Source organism: Lampetra fluviatilis, chromosome 9 (assembly GCF_964198595.1).
Source record: "Lampetra fluviatilis chromosome 9, kcLamFluv1.1, whole genome shotgun sequence".
In the NCBI taxonomy this organism is placed as follows: Eukaryota; Metazoa; Chordata; class Hyperoartia; order Petromyzontiformes; family Petromyzontidae; genus Lampetra; species Lampetra fluviatilis.
The window spans coordinates 13,983,221-13,997,446 of record NC_136283.1 but is presented as its reverse complement, the minus strand read 5'-3'; the positions used below and the strand labels follow the sequence as shown (position 1 = coordinate 13,997,446).

The 14,226-nt window shown below is 52.7% G+C and overlaps 1 protein-coding gene across 2 annotated transcripts in view; it reads left to right on the top strand.

The window, feature by feature from the left end:
• Positions 1-13,858, top strand: part of LOC144934235 (uncharacterized) — a 46,612-nt gene extending 32,754 nt beyond the window's left edge. The window contains exon 2 of one of the 2 annotated variants that reach the window (XM_078859860.1): positions 11,926-13,858. In XM_078859860.1, the coding sequence (XP_078715986.1) occupies positions 11,926-13,732 (1,807 nt within the window). In that variant the 3' untranslated portion in view covers positions 13,733-13,858. The remainder of the gene's footprint in view (positions 1-11,925) is intronic. The other variant, XM_078859862.1, reaches the window with a different exon arrangement.
• Positions 13,859-14,226: the final 368 nt, after the last annotated feature.

Here is a 14,226-nt window from a genome sequence, read left to right as displayed (position 1 = left end):
GAATTCGTGTCGCCGGGTCCGTAGCGCAACGCGCTAACCGCTGCACCACCGCTCTCCCACGGACACACACGCTCAGCAGGGTAGCGTCTCTCTCTCTAGCCAAGGGCCTCGTCGCGTCGTCAAGATTTGCACTTAGTCCATGAGCCCAGACCAGGTGTCTCACTCGTCCGCACCACTGGAGGATTTCCACAACTTGACTGGTTCCAATTTCTTGATGTGGACAATGCCAGTGAAATATGTGATTCACCACTTGAAATGAGTGAGCTTAACCAGCAAATCGCACGTATTATCCGTGTAAATATATCAATGCTACTCAAGTTTTGTTACATTAAGAAGAGCCTTTTTTCTCGAATTCGGTACAAAATAAACCCTCAGTATTTCAAGAGCCGCAATATTTTGGAAGTATCCGTGAAAAAAATATAATTCAGAAAATCGTATCAAGTCAAGCACTATAGGACATTACATCCGTATTATCGTTGTAATGTGAACATTAGGGACTTTATATAAAGAACGCCACCCCTAATTAACCGCCGATTTTATGACCCTAATCTCATCCTGCAACTTTCGCCATCTGACATCGATTAACCCCCCCCGCCCTCCCCGTATCGTTCGTGGTGAGCTCGCCCACTGCCCACTGCCCCCCTCCAGCCCCCTTAGGAACTTCGTGGAGGGGGTGGAGAGACGGGCTGGGTCCCTTCTGTTTTTGTGTCCCGGGGAGCAGAAATACAACAACCCCGACGCTGGTGATCTCACAGCCTGACGACCACTTCGAGCTCGGAGAATCAACCCAGTGCCGATGAGGGCGACTGGCATTGCTGTCGGGGCTGGGCCGGCGTCGCAGGGGTGATGGGGGGGGGGTGTGAAGGGGGCTATGAGGATGGCGCCTTTCTAAGATGTTAAACGCAGCACAGCTCTGCGCCAAGTCTCGTGGTCATCGTCATGAGAATCATCGTCAGTAGCAGCAGCAGCAGCGACGTTTTCACGAGGGCACGGGCGCCGCAGTGGTGTGGAGGTTAACTGCGCTGCCTGGTATACAGGAGGTTGTGGCTTCGATCCCAGCCCTGACTGCTTTACATTTGTAGTTTGCGTGTTCTCCCCCGTGGTCGCGTGGATTTGTCTCCGGTTTTTCCCTTCCACATATAGAATCAACATCAGGCGTTTAGAGTATTTGGATGAGCGATGATTACATATTCCTAATGGTGACATCGATACGATTTACTACTTTTTTTAACCAGCTAAGGCCCACTGAGCTATATAGCCATTTTTCAGAAGTGACCTGGCCACAAATGATAGCTCAACGAAGTGGCTTATCATGTTGACATTTAACAGGACCCTGCGGGGTGGGCTGGTAGGAATAATACTTAGTACAGGTACAGGGATATCGACCGGGTATAGAGGAGTTAAAGAAAAAAATTAACTGTATTCTAGTGTAACGTTAATTAAAAGTGTTTGTTTTGACAAGAAACGCTGTGAGATTTAAAGACCCCCCAACAACACCCTCAACACCACCCCTCCCACCACCACCCCCCACCACCATATTCTTAGGTTTTTTCGGTAAAGTCACGTAGGAAAAACATTCAAATTAATGAAAGTAAAATAAAATAAAAATCACGACGTTTCGGAGGCAACACAAGTCTCCGTTATCAGGTGGGACCGTCACAGCCAGATTTGCTGCATCAAGTGAGGCAATGATTCAAGATGTAATCCCTTAAAAGCAAGTTGAGGGGGAGGAGAGGGGGGCGGAGCTCATCAGAATGTGGTAGCCAATGAATGGAACGTATCGGGAGGGAGGGGGGCGGGGCTCAAAGACGGCACGACGTGTCACGTAGAACGCCTCGAGAGGGGGAGGGGGGGCAGGGCCAAAAGAATGGACGACGTGGTACACGTCGACGGCGTGGACGTGGTTGTGCGCAACAACTACTGCTGCACACGCCAACGCATTGGACAGAGAGGGGGGGAGGGGAGGCCAAACGAGAGTGTGGTGCAAGTGTACGTGGCCATGTGTGTGTACAAGCACCTGTTGATACACATGATAGAAAAGAACGAAAATGCCCATGTTTATGCAAGTGCTGGCTGAACAATGAAGAGAGTACTGTTAAACACTGGAGATGTTAACACTCGGTAAAGTAAAGTAAAATAGTGCCTGTCAGATAAGATGGTCCAAAAATGTGTAATTAAGTCTTTTTTGCGTGGTTGATAACATCTTTCCAATGATTACTAAGTTTGTACCCATCATCACGGTTGAAATTATGTCTGTGTTTGTATATTTGTATGGCTTCGTGTACAAACATTTGATGGTAGCCAGGAGGTTTGCAGAGAACCTTGGTCTCGGAAAAGACAATTTCATGAGAGCCCACCGAGTTGTAGCAATGATCGGCAATGGCCGAAGAATCAGTTCTGCCGTGTTTCAGATCTGACTTGTGCTCGCGGACACGATCAGAAACATGACGTTTCGTTTCTCCAATGTAGCTATCACCACAAATGCAACTCAATTTGTAGACTCCAGGATATTGTAAGTCAGGAACGACATCCTTCACAGATGGGATCAGATCACGGATTTTATGCACCGTACTGAATCGGACTTGGATCTTATGTTTGTTTAGAATTTTGGAGATCTTTTTGGTCACGCCTGCTATGTATGGTAACGTGATAGTTTTGGTCGGAGTTTCATGTGGCTGTTTCTGTGTGGTGGGAGAAACAGCTTGGCAGATAGTGTGGTCAGAGTATCCGTTCATCCTGAGGGCCCGATGTACATGTCTTAATTCACCGGTCAGGTGGTGTTGGTCAGAAATGCCATGGGCTCTGAGGTATAGCGTTTTAATGAGAGAATTCTTTTGAGATAGGCCTCGCGAAGCCTGCCGCACTAGGCCTCGCGAAGCCTGCCGCACTAGGCCTCGCGCCGTGCTTTTCGTGCACAAATAAGGCGATTAAATGTATCTCGTCTCTGTGTTAATAAACGTTTCTTGTCTCTGTGTTAAAAAACGTGCTGCGTTTCAGTAAAGTAATTTTTTTTTTAAATAAACGTGCTGCGTTTCATCTCTGTGTTAATAAGCCTGCCGCACTAGGCCTCGCGAAGCCTGCCGCACTAGGCCTCGCGCCGTGCTTTTCGTGCACAAATAAGGCGATTAAATGTATCTCGTCTCTGTGTTAATAAATGTTTCTTGTCTCTGTGTTAAAAAAACGTGCTGCGTTTCAGTAAAGTAATTTTTTAAATAAACGTGCTGCGTTTCAGTAAAGTAATTTTGAAGCGAAGTTTAAAGTTTTGCCGTGATGCGCCGGAAGCGACGGCCATCTTGTTTAATTCACAGATCGCAGGGGGAGCGGGCGGCCATCTTGTCGGACAGGGTCATGCCAAGTGTTTGCAGTAGGGGGCGATGTTGATACACGGACGGACGGACGGACGCGGACGGACGACGGACGCGGACGGACGGACGGACGCGGACGGACGGACGGACACATTAATCTATTGGTGGTCTGGTCCACTTCGTTCCTACCAGTATAACAGCCAAGTTCTCTAAACGCGTGATTCTAAATGTGGAGGACTCGGAGAAAAATCCACCCGACCATGGGGAGAGAAACATGCAAACTCCGATTTAAGAGCTGCTTGGCTCACAGGATTCTTCATAATCAACTGAACTGACCTCCTATATGCCAGGCGAGATCGTTGACATCTCGCCAAAGTGGTGCGCGAAGGTCTGCGGTGGCAGTGATGCACAAAACACAATTAACAAAATAAACTCAACACATTCGTCAATAACAACAACAGTAGCAATAACAGCAACTGTGTAGCTTTCAACAGAAAATGAACGTGAAGCGACTCACAGATTCCACCGGTAGATCAAAGACTACCCGCCGTCCCGGTCACGCGAGCACGTGTATCAACGCCACCTCCACTGACATTTCCACCGCAAAAAATAAAACGACACTTTTTTGGGGTTGGTCTGGGTCAAGGTTTTTTTTCCGAGATCAAAAGTGGTGGCTCAACGCTCTCGTCTCGTTCTCCTTTCTCACGCTAACCTTTCAAGCGATGCGGACGGTTGTTCGTCGCAGCAGTAGGCGGAGGTGACGATTCACGCTGTACCCCGGGAAGTTTCAGACAGGAGTTGGTGGTTCATGTAGGGTGGTGTCCCCCAACAAAGACAAAGATCCCCCGTATAGCCTTAACAGAGTGTTGGGGCAGCGGTAGAGTAGCGGTAGCGCTACGAAACCGGCGACCCGAGTTGGATTCACGCTCACGGCCAACACCGGTGACGATTGTCTGAACCGGTCCTGGGCCTCCCCTAGATCGACTCAGTCTCAAATGAGTACCTGGTGCGGTGTGTCATAAACATCGCCACTGGGGAGACAAAGGCGGCCGGGCGTGGTGCTGGCTACCCACCCCCTCGTGTCCCGTCCTGGCCTTCATAGGTGCACGCAGACAGCACTTGCCCCGACAGTCTGTGCACAGTACAAGGATCTGACTTAAGAAGATAGCAGCACAGCAATCGTGTTTGATGTGTTATTCACACGTTTTTTTGCGTGGGTTTCCTCCAGGTACTCTGGTGGGGGGAGAAGCAGTAGTCCTTCACTCGGGGGGTCACAGCTAACTGGTGGCGAAATGTTAACGACTTCGTCTGGTATACAGGAGGTCGTGGGTTCGATCCCGACCCTGATGCCTGCTGCTGTATATTTGGAGTTTGCGTGTCGCTCTCTACCCGTGGTCGCGTGGATTTTTCTCCGCATCCTCTGGTGTTTCCCTCCACGTTTAGAAACACGCGTTTAGAGTATTTGGCTGCTAAAATGTCCACGTGATGAACCACTTCGTTGAGCTATCATATGTGGCTATTCGCTTCTGAAAAATAACAATTTATGCAGCTCAGTGTGCCCGGTAGCATAAAAAACATGTTTAGACTTAAATTTCGATTTAAAGCTTCTTTCGTGACTGCAGGGATTCATCTTCTTGGTTCTTTCGGTAAAGTCACGTAGAATGGAAATAATAAAATAATAAAAATAAAACAATAAAACAATTCTCACGACGTTTCGGCCACAACGCAAGCAGCCGTCCTCAGGTGAAGAACGTAACTTTACCGAAAGAACCAAGAAGATGTTTAGACTTACATCACCAGTACTGACTGACCAACATTGTAAAGTATGGTGAACGGACCCCGTGCCTGACAGCGTGGATTGACAAGGGGCTATCAGAATCAAAATATGTATTCATACTGGAGGAATCCGATGAGCTATAAAGCTCATTTTCACAGATATCCAGGAGGACATCCGTAACATCACCTCTCACGGGCAAATTACAACGCTCTCTCTGTAGGGCAACTGGCCAAACATCTCGCTTACACGACTCTCTTGAAAACGAGTTTTGAGACTCTTCTGAAGTATTCCACACGATTGTATGTTTGTTGAACTTCTTTCGCACCCTACGTAGCCAACGTTGCTAATCATAGATCACTGTTGTGTAAAGTCGCGCCCAACTCCATCTCAAGCTAAAATATCCGGACGCAACGCGACGAATTCCACATTTCTGTGGCGAGGGACGAGTTCATCCATCGTCCAAACAACGGACCGTCGACTTCCACCAATGTGGTACACGTTTTAACCAACCCCGGAGAGGTGATGGGTTAAATGGCAAGGAGAGGGGCGGGGAGGGGAGAACTGACATGTATGCTGGCTGTATTTGACTCGGAGTTGGCCTGGCTCTCGCACGGATGGCAGTGGCGTGCCCCGGGTTACACTTCCAGGGCTGCGGGAGTCTAAATCTGTCTCATCGAGCAGTCTGACATTACGCATCGATGTATTCTGCAGCTGAGCACCGTGTGTGTGCGTGTGTGCGTGCGTGTGCGTGTGTGTGCGTGTGTGCGCGTGTGTGTGTGCGTGTGTGTGCGTGTGTGTGCGTGTGTGTGTGCGCGTGTGTGTGTGCGTGCGTGAGTGTGTGTGCGTGTGTGTGTGCGTGTGTGTATGTGCGTGCGTGTGTGTGCGTGCGTGTGTGTGTGTGCGTGTGTGTGCGTGTGTGTGTGCGTGTGTGTGTGCGTGCGTGTGCGTGTGTGTGTGTGCGTGTGTGTGTGCGCGTGTGTGTGTGCGCGCGTGTGTGTGTGTGTGCGTGTGTGTGCGTGTGTGCGTGTGTCTGTAAAGTACTGGCCACCCACCCTCTCGTGCGCCGTGCCGGCCTTCACATGTGCTCGCTAACAGCACTTGCCCCAACAGTCTGTTAAGGCTACACGGTGGGAATGGTCTTTGTCTTTGTTAGTCCAGGCGACCCGAGTTCGATTCCCGCTCACGGCCAACACCAGTGACAATTATCTCAACCGGTCCTGGACCTCACCTAGGTAGTCTCAGCCTCAAAGGAGTACCTGGTGTGGTGTACAAACATCACCACTAGGGAGACAAAGGCGGCCGGGCGTGGTACTGGGCACCTACCCTCTCGTGCGCCGTGCCGGCCTTCACAGGTGCTCGCTAACAGCACTTGCCCCAACAGTCTGTTAGGGCTCACGGTGGGAATTATCTCGTCTTTGTCGCTAAGGGGAGCGGCGGTGTAGTGGCTAACGCGCCGCGCGACGAACCCCGGCGACACGTGTTCAATTCTCGCCCATCTCCAATAACGGCTGGCGAATATTCGAACCCCGTCCTGGTGACTCGCCGAGGTCGACTCAGCCTCAAGCGCGTGCCTGCTGCAGTGTGTAAACAGCATTGGGGAAACAAATGTGGCTGGGCGCTGTTGCTAGGCACACCGCCCCCTTCTTGGACCATGTTGGCCTTCGTGGGTGCTTTGCTAACAGCACTTGCCCCCAACGGTATATTCAAAGCCTATATGGGGGATCTTTGTTTTGTGTGTGTGTGTGCCCTGAATATCAAACAGCACTCGAATCCCCATCTCTCTCGTTATCGAGTTACGACCGTTATTAATTCATGTCGCCGTTGTTTGTTATTTTCATGGGTGCACAAAACCAATTGCAGAAAGGCATGACCCAACAAAAAATTAAACGCCTCTTATCTTGTAGCTACGGTACCGAGGCTCTTGTGTGTGTCCTGGTTTTTTGTTTCCTCTACGCATACATTTGTCGCTTTAGTTAATGAGAAGAATACGAATTCTAAAGTCACTTTCAGGCACACTCGCACCTCCGATTAGCACGGCTGGCTACGTATGGTGCGAAAGAAGTTCAACATCCATACATTCGCTCCAGTGGCATCGCTGCGGCACCATTGTATTGAGAGTGTAGCTGACACTGCTAAGATATTGGATGGAACAAAAAAATAGGGACATTTGGCATTCGTGCCCTCATCAGAAGATGTATATATACTGGAGAGTCCCATGAGCTAAAAAGCTCTTTTTCACAGATGCCCAGCAGTTCACGGATGTCAAGTAGACATCTGCGCAAAGGCTATCATCACAGTACAAATGCTACCATCGCGAAGGGAGGCGATACGGTTCTGCTTTGCAAGCTTTACTATCTCGAGTCGACTCATGCAGACAGCACCGTCCACAGCGGGGGTAATTCGAGGCCCGGGGTAAATCCAAAGGTGAGGGCCCCTCCCGACGCCTTCGAACTAAACCGGGAGTCAGTTTAACACCTCGCAGTAGGGTGTTCGCGGCCAATATTATCCATGATAGAGGTTTTTAGGTGAGATGCCGTAAATCTAAATGCTGTGGGTTTACTCTCCCAACACACCGGTGTGCTGAAGTAGTGACGACTTGGCACGTTGTGTTTACATGGAACACCTTACTAAGTGGCTGTGTCGCGTGGGGGCGAGTTAACGACACATTGAAGTGCCAGGCCGCCCCCCAAAGCACGGGGCCCAGGGAGGTTGCCCCGATTCGCTGTACCCCTCTAGAACCGGTTGAGAGTCAGGGTGGAAATTGCGAAAGGTGACCGGGTTTCCATAACCATGACTTAAACCACCGTGATTTAAGGTCGCCACGGTGGTGAGATGTTAACCACCTCGCCTGGTATGCAGGAGGTTGCAGGTTCGATCTCAACCCTGACACCTGTATATTTGGAGTTTGTGTGTCTCTTTCCCCATGGTCGCATGGATTTTTCTCCGGGTTCTCTGTTGTTGTTTTTTCGCTCCACGTTTATAAGCAAGGTCACGCGTTTCGAGTATTTGGCTGCTATCAATTTCCACTTGATAAGCCACTTCGTTGAGCTATCATTTGTCATAGGTCGCTTCTGAAACAGAGCTGTGTAGCTCAGTGGGCCTTACGTGGTACGAAAAAAGTCTTATATTTTATAGTTTAAATAAGAGCTGTGTGATTTTGTTTTTGGGTCGCGTCTTCTATTGAGAATTGCAAGCAGCGTCCAGCCCCCGATGCCCCCCCCCCACCACCCCACATTAAATAAGGGATCACCACAGCAGAAGTGTAATGAGGTCACGCCGTGTGGCTTTCTTATTAAAACGTTGATGTAATTTGACCTCAAAAGGTGAATTCAGTTCAAGCGCCCCTTTGCTCATTATCCACTTAAGCCAAAAACAACAACAACAACAAAAACTCCATGTACTCCAACAGGACCACAGATGGCATTGAAACGTGGACAAAGCCAACGCAAAATTGATTTTGTTTTAATCTTCGACTTGGTATTGCTGGGCTCAATTCGTGTTGAGCGAGGATAACGCTTGCGCAGCTGCGCTGCATGGCTCCCGCCTGCGGCGTCCTAAGCCCTTCTCCGATGTGAACTCAAATTCTATCCCCTGGAGGGGAAGCCTCCCCCGAGCACCGGGAGCGAAACGTCGGATATTGTAGCGGATCAAACGCGCGCCACTGAACCTAGCAACAGGCCGGCAGAGAGCCGTGCAGAGGCTCGGCCCCCTCACCTCAACCAACAACAGGCCCTGTCTCATCTGACCGCAGTACTATACATATTTAATAATTACGAATTTCATCATCATCACGATCCATGGGCAGATGGCCCCGTGAGTGTCCACTGCAGATTTCGTCGTTTGTTTTCCCCACTTTCCTCTCTGTTGTAGTGCCAATACTCCTGAAGTGGTGCCACATCTCTCCGTCACCAATCTCTTCTGTCATCGTCAAGCCATTCTCTGTTACGTCTTCCTCCGGTTCCTTCTATTTTCCCGAACACCACACTTTGAATTCTCCCGTTGTTGTCCATGCTACACGCGTGTGTCCATACAGTGCCAGTTTCCTTCTCATCATCACTGCCTGCATCACTGTCAGGTTGTCCTCTTCTTTGTGCAACCGTTTTTCCTACTTCTACGTTGGTCATTCTTTGGGTCAAGCTTTCGACGATGCCTGAAAGCTTCAACAACGTGGTGACGACACAAGTGTCAAAAATCGTGCATATGAAGAAAAAATAAAAACGTGTTCACTATTTATACACTCGATTTACCTCCACGTTATGGCGAGGCCGATGGAACAGACGAAACTGCGAAAGAGGCAACAAAAGTAAACCATCTACAAACCATATCACGAGCTTGACCTATTAAACTGAGCCATTTTTTGTAGTTATTTTGCCAGGTCAGGCCCACTGAGCTACGTAGCTCTTATTGTTTTTTAGAGACGACCTGGCCGTCACAAATGAAAGATCAACGAAGCGGCTTATTGCGTGGCAATCTAAAGCAGTGGCCAAATATTCTGCGCGCGTGATGTTGGTTCTTAATGCGGAGGGGAAAAAAACAACGCAGGAGGACCCGGAGAAAAAAAAAACCCACGCGGACACGGGGAGAATGTGCAGCCTTTCACTCGCCTTTCTTTTTCTCCGACCTCCGCCGTCTCTCGGTGGTCATTTCACGTCCGAGGATTTTCCCTCTGCACACTTTTCAGCCCCCGTTTCAATCTCCTGCGGCGGCTGCGGCGGCGGCGGCGCGCTCAGTCTGCAAGCCATCGATCCTTAAATCATTGCCAAGCAGCTGCATATTCGTGAATTGGCGCCGCATCGCTAAGCACGCAGTGCAATTGCCCAGCAATGCGTTTGATTTATCGCGGCGTTTTTTTGTGTTTTGTTCGTTTGTAACTGCGTGGCTGCAGTCGTTCCTACGACGGCCGCGTAGCCGTAAGTTGTAAGCGAAAAATATCGAGGCGACCTTTTAAACACGCATACCCAGCGGTCTGATTAGGCGCGCCACTTTGGCACTGAACGGAACACAAATACGATGCCGTTTTCTGAACAGGTTGCACACACACACGCACGCGCACACTGCAACATGAATTTCGATCGCCACAAAAGAACAATGATCAAAAGCTGAATATGTATTTATACTGGAATAATTAGAGCTATAAAGCTCTTTTTCACGGATGTCAAGTCGGGCCAAGTCAGAACGTTCCACCAACTAATAATAAAAAAAAACACGATAGGAGTGTAAATTATAGGCAAGGTAAACGAATCACTTAAAATATAGACACATAAAACGAAACATTTTTTTGTATCATACCAGGCAAGGCCCACTGAACCATTAGCTTATTTTTCAGAAGCGAGCTGGCCACAAATGATAGCTCAACGAAGTGGATTATCATGTGGAAATCCACAGCAGCAAAATTATCTAAATAATCATCGTCGTCCACCTTGAACAATCCACTGCTGGTTGAAGTCCTCCACAAGCTATCAGCAAATACTCACGATCTTGCAATGCGGCACAATAATGCGATTTATCTATCTAGGGAAGCATCGCTGGGTCTCAAGACTCATTTTTAAGAGGGTCCTGCTACATCGGGATGTGTGGCCAGTTGGATTAACGAGCGTTTTGTGATCGGGACTTGTAAGATAGAAGTCAAAATATTTTCGCTACGAGGAAAAAAACTAGAAAAAAGCGTAAGCCTTACAAGGAATTGTGGGATTACAACGTCAATCACGCAGGATCAGCAAGCGACCTCGCAACGTGTAACGATGGGACCATGAGACAATATTTGCGGCAGCAAGGTTTTTTGGTGATCGGCACAGGGTACATTTTTCATTATTGCTGGGGCGTCGTGGTGGCGAAATGTTAACTGTCTCGCCTGGTGTGCAGGAGGCCGTGGGTTAGATCTAGACCCTGACCCCTGCTGTATAGTTCAAGTTCAAGTTCATTTATTAGGTATAGCCCTGTGAGCCATTCGGCTCTTGTTGGAGTTTGAGGTGCCTCTCTCCCCGTGGTCTCGTGGATTTTTCTCCGGGTCCTCCAGGTTTTCCCTCCACATTTAGAGATATTTGTTTAGAGTATTTGACTGCTATACATTTCAACGTGATAAGCCACTTTGTTGAGCCATCATTTGTGGCCAGATCGCCTCTGGAAAATAACAGTATAGATCTGTGGGCCTTACCTGATAAAATAAAAATAGTTTTTAAGAACAAAAACTCGCATTATGTTATGCCGATGATGCCTAACAAGGGTGAAATCTCTTAAGCAAAAAATAAAAACCGTAATTCAATTTGGATTGCACCTCGCGATGGGATGTGAAGATATCAAGGGTAACGGGGAGAGCCGGGGGAAAGTGCCCTCCCAACAGCCTCGAAGTATAGACTGCAGGATGAGGGCGTTGCCACACTCGTGTTTGGCCATACTTCACCACGTCAGTCAGTGCGGGCTGGGGCTGGTGAAGGCAGGGGGCATAGAAGCACAGTACAACGAACTTCTCCCCACTGGTGGGCACCGATCCAAGCACTATCCAAGCTGAAGCCTGCTTACCTTTCAGGATCTAACGAGTTCGGTTGCATTTTGTGTGATTTTGTCTCATCATCTTACAGAGCCATTCAATGATGATAACAGGAAGCGATTGTCTTTGGAATCGCGCGACGCTTTTCAGGAGCCATGCCCTTTCGTGCGTGTGACGGGAACGTGACCTGCAACGGAACGCACTCGACATCCGCGCGTCTCTGTGTGCGCGTGCGTGCGTGCTGCGTGCGTGTGTGCTGCGTGCGCGCTGCGTGCGTGCTGCGTGCGTGAATGCTGCGTGCGTGCTGCGTGCGTGTGTGCTGCGTGCGTACATGCTGCGTGCGTGCGATTGTCCAGGGCGGGCGAGATGGCGTCTGACATGCGTCAGGAGCCGGTGCCCGTCCCGGCGACCTCGGAGCTGTCAAACTGCCAGGACCCCCCCGCCCGCGCGCTCGCCACGAAGAACCCCGATCCCAGCCAGCCCGACGCGGTCAAATCGCCCGCCCACCGCGAACACCTCCACGCCGTGGCCACCGCCAACTCTTCAACCTCCTCCTCCTCGTCGTCGTCTTCCTCCTCCTCCACCTCGTCCTCCTCGTCCTCCTCGTGCGTGACGGCCTCTCCGACGTCCCCGTCGTCCAACTCGTCGGGGTCGTGCGCGCAACGGGCGCCGGACGCGGCGAGGCAGCGAGGGGCAGCCGGGGAGATGGCGACCCCGGCGAGGGAGGTGGTCGCGGAGGTCAGGGAGGTCAGCGAGGAGGTCGCGGAGGTCGTGGGGGCGGGAGCGGCGTGCCAAGGGCAGAGGAAAAACGCCGCCGAGCAGCCGCCTCGCTGCCACTCCGCGGCCAAAAACGGCTGCCTCGACTCCCCCTCGTTCTCCTCCTCTTCGACGGAGCCGTCGCATCCGAGGGTCGGACAGGTCCGGGCGGCGGAGGTGGTCGCCGCGGAGGCTCGCGGCGTCGCAGCCGGGGAGTCGAGCCGAGGCGCCGAGGTGAGCGCGGCGCGAGCCGCCGGCGTCCCCTCGGCGGCCCCGGCACCCCGCGGCCTCCCCCAGGACGGGCACGGCTGCCGGCCCAAGCGAGAGGCCTCGGGCCACGCGGAGGCGAGGGTGTTCGAGGCGGGATCACGCAACGAGCACGGCGAGTTGCCGTCGAATCGCCCTGAGCAGCAGGCACAGCAGCAACTGATGCTTGAGCAGCAGAAGCAGCCAGAGCATCAGCCACAGCAGCAGACGCGGCAACAACAACAACGACAGCCGCAGCAGAATCAGCAGCAGCAGAAACTCCAGCTTCAGCCGCAGCAGAAAAATCAGCTTCAGCAGCAGCAGCAAAAGCTTGAGGAGTGCGCATCGAAGAGCAGGGAGGTCGGCACCATGACGTCCCCGTGCCACACGCAGCAGCAGCAGTCACAGCAGCAGAAGCGCGACGCCGAGACGCAGGCGACGCAAGCGGCCCCCAGCCGCCGCTCCGTGGCCACGAGCCCCAGGACCCCCCCCTCGGGGACCTCCCCGGTTCACGTCTACCCGGAGGTGAACCTGGGGGGCGGCGGCGGGAAGAAGGGCACCAAGGCGACGAGGGCGAGCAAGAAGTCGAGCGGCTCGGGCAACCGAGCGCGCAGCCCGACGGCGTCGGCGGCGGCGGGTGACGAGGAGGAGGGCGGCTCGGGCGACGAGGAGGAGGACAAGTCGCCGGTGCGCGAGGTGCGCTGGGACGACAAGGGCATGACGTGGGAGGTGTACGGAGCCTCCATGGACGTCGAGGTGCTGGGGCTCGCCATACAGAAGCACCTGGAGCAGCAGATCGAGCAGCACTCGCGAGAGCGCAGCACGCGCAGCGACAGCACCGTGGCCGCCACGCAGCAGCAGCCGCCCCAGGAGCAGCAGCAGCAGCTGGCACAACCGCAGGAGCAGCAGCAGCAGCAGGCGCCACCGCCTCCGCTGCAGAAGCAGCAGCAGCTGCGGCAGGCGTCGCAGGCGCAGCTGCAACCGCTGCCCCTGCAGTCGCAGCAGCAGCAACAGCAGCAGCAGCAGCAGCCACAGCCGCCCGGGGTGGAGGAGGCGAAAGGTCGAGCCAAGAGGTCGAGACACTCCGCGGTGCTGCGGACCGTGCTGCAGAACGTGCGCCAGCCGCGGTGCTGCACGCGCGCCAACTCCATCGCGGACTGAGCGCACCCAACCCCAGCGCCGCACATCCACCACGGCCACCTCTACCACGGCCACCTCCACCACCGCCACCTCCACCACGGCCACCTCCACCACGGCCACCTCCACCACGGCCACCTCCACCACGGCCACCTCCACCACGGCCACCACCGCCACCTCCATTGCCACCACCGCCACCACTGCCACCATCGCCACCTCCATTGCCACGACTACCACCACCACCTCCACCACGGCCACCACCACCTCTACCACGGCCACATCCACCACGGCCACCTCCACCACGGCCACCTCCACCACCGCCACCTCCATTGCCACCACCGCCACCACCGCCACCACCGCCACCTCCATTGCCACCACCACCACCATCGCCACCTCCACCACCGCAACCACCACCACCACCGCCACCTCCACCACGGCCACCACCACCACCACTTCCACAATGGCCACCTCCACCACCGGCACCACGGCCACCTCCACCACCACCACCTCCACCATGG